Below are 7444 nucleotides of genomic sequence, written 5' to 3' on the forward strand. Positions count from 1 at the left end.
CCCGCATGTAGGCCCAGTGGTGCCTCTGCGTCTCTTCTTTCTGCCAACAGCCCCCTGCCCACGCACTTCCCAGGCCCTGTGGAGACTTGAGGGCCTGGAGTTTGTCTTGTGTTTTCAAGGCATAAAAATGGGCCAGTGTGTGGAGTTCAACGGGACCCACAGGACCTGTGAGATCCAGGGCTGGCGCCCCATGGAGAGTGACACTGTGCCCATGTAAGTGTCACCAACACCCAGGGCAGGTCCCAGGACCAGCAGAGCCTGCCCCTGACCTCCCCCACCTGCGGGAAGCCCCTGCTGCTCCAGGCTGAGAACTTCATGCTGTTCTTCAAAACACTGTCACCTTCAGCAAGTTCAACTTCTCCAGGTCAGCATGGTGGGTCCTGGCTGCCCCAGATCCTCCTTGTCCCCTGACTGGCCTGACCCCTTCGCCCTACCCCCTCTCAGGCCCAATGCCTTGGAGACCTGGGATGCCACCTATTTCAAGTGCTGCCATTGTGACCTACACTTCAGCCCCTACTGCCCCGTGTTCTGCATCAGGGACCTCGTGCCCGCTGCTGGAGGGGTCTCAGAGGACCTAGCATTGCTGGTGGCTCCGTGGTGGACAGGGTCTGGAGAGAGAGTCCGTGCTGTACGGGATCCGCTTCAACATCCTCATCACTGGGCAGGTAGGGGCCAGGCTAGGGTGAGTGGGGATAGGCAGGGGTGAGGGGTGGGATGGGGCAACAGCCACAGCCAAAGAGGCTCAGCCCAGGTCTCCCTCAGGCAGGGAAGCTCGGGCTCATCCCCTCAACCCTCACTCTGGGCACCGGAGCAGCTTGGCTGGGTGTGGTGAGTCTGGCCAACATGGCTGCCTCTGGCTGCCAGCAAGCGTGTGCCTCCGGAGTGCACACCCGGGCCCCTGTGTTGACGTTTAGTCTCGGGGTGAGAGCTGGGGAGGCAGCGGAATGGCAGGTTGGGGGCCAGGACATGGGTCTGCCTTGCCTCTCACAAATCCCCTTCTCCTGTGACCTGCTGCTGTTGTACGTGGTTGGGGAAGACCATCTCTCCTGGAGGACCAAGTCTGAGGAGGGGAGCTGCGGGCCTGGCTGGACCCTGGGCCACACTTTGGAGGATGGTGGCTGGAGCCCCGGCCTGCTGTCCTCATCTGCAGGCAAAGGCCCCGAAAGGCACTGCCAACCCTGAGCAGACAGAGCCGGCTTCCCCACCCCCACATCCGGCTGCCCAGGTGCCTTAGAGGGGGCCCAGCACCTGCCCCCACTGCTGCTGCTGGGAGCTGGACACTGTCACCAGGGTGGCCCTGGCACCCAATTGCTCGCCCATTCCTGAGGTCTGTGGCCTTTGTCTGCTGGTGTGGGGTTGGGGGTTGGGAAGGGTGGGGGCGCAACCTTGGGAACCATGGATGAAGCCCTAGCAGAACCAGGGCAGGGGGTGGGGGGAGAACTCCTCCCTTCAGCTCCCAGGCAGACTCTCCCTACCCCAACTCCAGCCAGGGTGCTTCTTGGGACCACCACAGCCAGTTTTGGATAGGGACCTGCAGGGGAACATGATACAGTGCGCTGGTCCAGTGGGGCTCCTGCCGGTGTGCGTCTGGAGAACACTTTCCCAGTCTGTCTCCAGTGTTCCCAGCAGCTCCCCGCTCACCAGCTGTCCCCACATTGGCTGTGGTCAACTCTGGCCCTGCCTGGCTCCCAGCGCTTCTCCCCCTGCCAGCACTCCCCTCACAGTAGAGCCCCTCCCCTCTCAGCAGCCCTGCCCTGGGGTCTGTGCAGCCAGAGTCCAAGGAAAGGGAGAAAGGAGCCTGACAGGAGAAGTCGTCTCAGCTGCTCTGGGGCTGGATTCCTAGGGCAGGTCCCCTCCCAGCTCTGGACCTCATCCATGGAGTAAGGAGTATGGTGGGCAGATGATCTCATGCCTTAGGACCCCAGGCAAGGACACAGGCACCTCTTGGGTGCAAACCTGCTCAGCTTGTGAGAACCAGCCCCTTCCTGGTAGCAGCCCACTGGCTGTGGAGGGCTGGGATGGGGGAGGTTGGAGGGGCTGAGTTGGTGGGTACATGGTCCTTTGGGACCTGCTATATGTCTCCTTGGAGACCCACCAGCCCAAAGCCATGGGACCTGCTCACGGGGCTTCCTGGGAGCCATGGGGTGGGGAGGCTGTATATGGACACATATGTCACTGCTGCCCAAGGTCACACCTGAGATCGTGTCTGGGCAGCTGCCCGCCCCAGCCTGAGGCAACTGCACGAGGACCACACTCTGACCAAGATCTCAAGTGGAGCCCAAGGGGTGGAAAGAATGTCCCTAACAGAGGACACGGAAGCACCCAGCGGGCTGGCCTGGTTCTGGCTCTGGAATACTCCCAGGGGCCTGAGTCCCGCCTGCTGAAGAATGTCCCCATGCCCCTGAGCCCATGGTCTAGAGGAGAGGCATGGGGGCTGCTGAAGCCAAGCTCTCTCTTGGTTCCAGGGAGGGGCAAGGATTTGGGGGTACCCACCCCAGGGAGACAAGGGGCTGCCTTCTTATGGGTCCCTGGTGACCAGGGGCATGCTGGCAGCTAGCTGGTAGAGCGACATGGGCCAGGTTGGGGAGGGCCAGGGCTGGGGCTCAGGCTGGGCAGCATCTGGAATCATCTGGTACCTGGAGCCTCAGCAAAGCCTTGGGGTCCCTCCTCGTCTCTGTCCCCAGAGCTGTATCCATGGGAGGCAGGTTCAGAAAGGCCAGGGTGAGAGAACATGGCCCTGAGCCTGCTTATTGGAGTGGGGTCACGGGTACCTGGTCGTCCTTGGGGCCCAGAGAAAGCTGAGGTCAAGGCTGCAGAGAGCCGAGGAGTAAAGCTACCAGAGCCAGCAGCTTCCTGTGTGGTCCTTACAGGCAGGAACGGGGAGGTGGGGGCGTCTATGGCAGATGTAGCGTGGCCTTGGGGAGACCAGTGGGGGTGCAGGGTGGGCCTGGGGACCCCCAAAGACTGGGAACTCACAGCCACCAGGTGGGCTAGAAAGTACCTGGAGCAGGCCCAGGCGCTTGTGCCCCCACCTGCAGGCGTGGGTCCCATCCTGGACCTTTATCTCAAAGCCCTGGAGAGAGGCAGCTGGGGAGCTGCGGGCAGCCCTGAGCTTGGAAACCACTGTGCCTCAGGCTGCATGTGGCTGTGCACCCCCAGGAGAGCCTGTAGGCCTGTGCCTGAGACATGCATGTACCCAGACAGGTGGGCTCTACATCCTGGGGGAGGCCTCAGGCACATGCCCTGCTCTCTGGGAGCCCTGGGAAACCAAGGGAACCCCAGAACTCCACTGTCCTCTCTAGGCAACCTCCTTGGTATCTTGGCTCTGCTCTATGGATCTGCCCCTACGCGGCCATGTGGGGAGCCTGGGAGGTGCCTGTTCACACCCTGCCTGGGACCCCTCTGCCTGGTGTGTCTAGCTCTCCTCTGATCTGGCCAGAGGGCATGGCCTGAAGGCAGAACCCTGGGACCCAGGCCTGGCTGTGTCTCTGGCTCAGGCTGTCCCAGGGCTGGCACCTCCCCTTTACAGAACCTCAGCATCTTTGCCATGTATTGGAGACAATTGCCTGGTTCCTGGGGGCAGATTAGGACTCATTACCATGAAGAATGCCACAGCAGACATGGCAACAGGCCATGTGGCTGGCTGAGCGCTTATTATTGTGGATCCCAGGGGCTAGGGGCCTCTTCCCTGCCCACCCTACTCCACCTGCCAAGGTAGCTTGAGGTCTTCATAAATTGGAAGGTGCGGGGCAGAGTCCACCACACTAGTGCCAGCCGTGGCCCACTCCCAAAGACTCGAAGCTCGGCACTTGGGCTAAGATCCTGAGGAACTCCCAGCATTGGCAGGCCTGGAAACACAAGCTGCCCTGAATAGAAGAGGCTGCCAGCCCAGGCAGGCCCCCAGTGGTCATCATGGACTTGTGGACGGCTCTGGATCTTGGGCCGGTGCAGGGCTAGGGGGCTGCAGGGCCTGTGCTGTCTCCTCCAGGCTGTCAAGTGTGACAGTCAACCCCGGCCGCTCCCGCTGGTTCTCCTTGCTGTGCCAGATGCCGTAGCCAAAATACATCACGAGTCCTGCAATGGGGGTACAAGCCTGAGGGCAGGCCCCAGCCCTGCTTCCCTGCTTGCCCTACTCCTGCAGCCCACCCGGGCTCCCAGCCTGGCCCCCACTCACCAATCAGCAGCCAGATGGAGAAGCTCAGCCAGACCAGGTGGCTCAGGTGCAGCATGAGGAAGATGTTGAGGAGGATGCTCAGGGCTGGAGTCAGGGGCACCAGGGGAACCTGAGGGGGCAAGGGCAGAGCTGGGCTGGGCTGTGGGAAGGTCTGCTGGCCCGGGGCCTGATTTCTCAGGAGTCCACAGAGGCTTTCTCTGCCTCTAGAGATTCTGGAGAAAAGTGCCCACCACCATGCAGAAAGAGGGGGATGAAGTGCTGGCCTCTCCCACCCTGTGATCCCTGGTTCATCCTGCCATGGCAGAGGAGGAAGGGACGAGGGGAGCTGGCTGGGCTGAGGGTGAGGGGTGTTGGCTGGAGGAAGTACCTGGAAGTCCCGCTGGCGCTGTTGCTGGTGGGCCCCCAGGATGAGGAGACTGAGCAGAAACATGATGGAGCTGAGCAGGAGCAGCAGGGTGTAGCCCCAGAGTGGGAGGTGCAGGGCAGAGTTCCCAAAGACCAGCACGCAGTCCAGAGTGATGGCTGAGGCCACCAGGACACCAAGTGCCCAAGCCACGGTGGCTCCAGGCCAGCACCCACCCAGGAAGCCGAGGTAGGGCCTCAGGGCTGGTCGCAGCTGCCCAGGCTCAGCGGCTGAGGCCTGCTCTGTGCCCACAGGGCTGACTGGGCCCAGGTAACTGGATGGAGGGGACTTTTGGAAGCTAGCACGATGATGCCGCTGGCCATGAAGGTGTAGACCAGCAGTGTGCCGATGGACACAAACTGGACCAATGCCCTGAGATCTAGCAGCAGTGCCGGAAAGCCATGAGGATCCCAAACACCAGGATGCCCACCACGGACACCTGCATCCAGGGGCACGTGGGCAAACACCTGGAAGAAGAGCCCATCGGCGGCCGTGGCATAGACCATGCGTGGCAGGAAAATGAGGATTCTGAGCAGGAGAGCGGTCATGGCTGTGGCAGAGCGTGGGAGACTGGTCAGCATGGTGGACAGGCCCACCTGGGGCCGCTAGTGGGTGCCAGGTCATGGTTTGCCCCTTGGGAACACAGACATGAGGTTATCTGGGCCCTCAGCATGAGCCTGAGTGTATGTGGGATGCTGGATTGTTCCCCCTCACCACCCAGGAATGGGACATCCCAGTTTAGGTGACAGACCCACTGGAGAATCTGATGATGGCTGAGTCCTCTGCCAGGAAAGGATCTGGAAACACGTGGCCAGAGCTGACATTCTATGTACAATTGTGCGGTGTGAGTAGGTCCCTCCCAACCAGCCTGGGTGGGGAGTCTAATCATTAGCCCCTTCCTGGGCCCAGGATGCAACTGGGAACACAGGATCAGATGGAGATGTTCCCTGGGAGGCTTAGGGCAGGGGACCACCACCCTGTCCCCTCCCACCTTACCTGCGGTAAGGGGGAAGGGCCCCTTACCGCAGATCGCACCAGCTATCACGATGAAGCCCGCCCAACTATAGCCCCACTGGTAAAAGGCATCAGAGAGCACTGAGTCTGGGTCCAGGCTGTGCCAGGGCACCATGAGGGTGGACACAGTGGAGGTGAGAATGTAGGTGCCAGCCGCCAGGCCAAGAGAGATGACAATGGCCATAGGCATGGCTCTCTGTGGGTTCTGGGCCACCTCGCTGGAGCCAACAATGACATCAAAGCCCACGAAGGTATAGAAGCAGGTGGCGGCACCAGCCATGATGCCAGAGAAGCCAAAGGGTGCAAAGCTGCCCTCCTCAGTGCTCCAGTTGTGCGGGCGGGCCAGGACACAACCCAGGATGACGGTGAAGAGGATGACGACCAGGCTGATGGCAGAGAAGGTACGGTTGAGCCAGGAAGAGACACGGGCTCCACAGAGGATGAATGTGGAGGCCAAAAGTATGATGCCAGCAGCCAAGAAGTCTGGGTACTGGGCCGGGAAGGGCACCTGCCAGATGCCCACATGGCCATCAGTGAAGCTGCGGATTTGGTGGCTGAAGATGGCATGCAGGTAGCTGCTCCAGGTGCGAGCCATGGCGGCGCTACCAATGAGGCACCGGAGGAGCACATTCCAGCCAATGAGGAAGGCCCACATCTCACCCATGGACACGTAGGTGAACAGGTAAGCAGAGCCCCTGTCAGGCGGACGTGCCCCAAACTCCGCATAGCAAAAGGATGCCAGCAGGGAGGCCACAGCAGCCATGCTGAAGGACACAAGCACTGCAGGGCCAGCCATATCCTTGGCCACGGTGCCCATGAGCACATAGAGGCCAAAGCCCATCATGCCACTCACACCCAGCAGGGTCAGGTGCAGTGTGGTCAGGTGGCGCTGCAGCGACATCTCCCTGGTGGACTCCTCCAGTGTCTTCAGCCGGTTCAGCTTCTGGCAGAAGCGCGCCAGGCTGGCGGTGCTGGGCAGCCCCCGGGCCATGGTGGGCAGCTGAGTGGAGCACCAAAACAGCTACCGGCACCTACAAGGGCGAGAGGGAGTGACAGGTGCCCAGCTGGGTCCTGACCAGCCTTCAGTCCTTTCTTTGACCCTGCCCTGGGGACCCAAGCCAGAAACCACTGGCCAGCTGAGGGGCTGGGTGAGGCAGGGGTCAGAGCCCATGAGCAGGGTGGGCAGGAGGTCACAGGAAGCATGGAGATTCCTTTGGCCTGCCTCCCAGTCAAGCGAGGGAGCCTGTTGGAGCAGAACCTGAGCGTGTTTGAGAGAGGCCCTGGGATGGGGAAGGGACAGCCCCAGTGATCCCAGCTAGGAACCTCTCCAGTGATCTGGGATCCCAGAACAGGGTGGAAACCCAAGGCTCCCTGGGAGCTGGGCCGGGCCTCCAGGACCCGGAAGAGGAGTGTTCTCGCAGGGGTGGCCACCTGGCCTCAGACAGCAGCGTTCACGACCCTCCTTCTTGCCCCACAGACTAGTGTATCAGCGCACTCTGCCAGGAGTGGGAGGTGCCCTGGGCCCCACACCTGAAGTCAAGGCCCCACAGCACTACAGGCCACCACCACACCACTGACACATCTACTTCTGCTGTGCCCCTGTCCCCAGTACCTGAGCCTTCAACTCCTCTCTGGCCTCAGTCTGTCCCCACAGGTGTTGCTGCCACTCACCTTCTGTCGCCATTGCTCCTACTGCTCTGTGCCCACCCCCACCCCTGGGGACGTATCCAGAACTGAGCACCACCTCCAGGTCCCACAGGCTCTCAGCACACCCTACCCACACCTCACAGAGTGTCAAGGCCAGAGCTCCCCAGGTTCAAGGGAGGCCCTATTACTGTGTTTGGTTCAAGGAT

General features: G+C 61.4%; 1 protein-coding gene and 1 pseudogene across 1 annotated transcript; one reads left to right on the forward strand and one right to left on the reverse strand.

Moving 5' to 3' along the window:
* The first annotated feature begins 204 nt into the window (after window positions 1–204).
* LOC131398603 (P2X purinoceptor 3-like) lies at window positions 205–1182 on the forward strand (annotated as a pseudogene).
* A 2728-nt stretch (window positions 1183–3910) lies between these two features.
* Window positions 3911–6633, reverse strand: LOC131398604 (cationic amino acid transporter 4-like). Its single transcript, XM_058532245.1, is given in 7 exon segments — window positions 3911–4074; window positions 4175–4283; window positions 4542–4876; window positions 4879–4971; window positions 4974–5029; window positions 5031–5127; window positions 5601–6633. Coding segments are annotated over 7 exon segments (1836 nt in total). The 5' UTR covers window positions 6583–6633.
* Window positions 6634–7444: the final 811 nt, after the last annotated feature.

Source organism: Diceros bicornis, chromosome 35, assembly GCF_020826845.1.
Source record: "Diceros bicornis minor isolate mBicDic1 chromosome 35, mDicBic1.mat.cur, whole genome shotgun sequence".
NCBI classification, from domain to species: domain Eukaryota; kingdom Metazoa; phylum Chordata; class Mammalia; order Perissodactyla; family Rhinocerotidae; genus Diceros; species Diceros bicornis.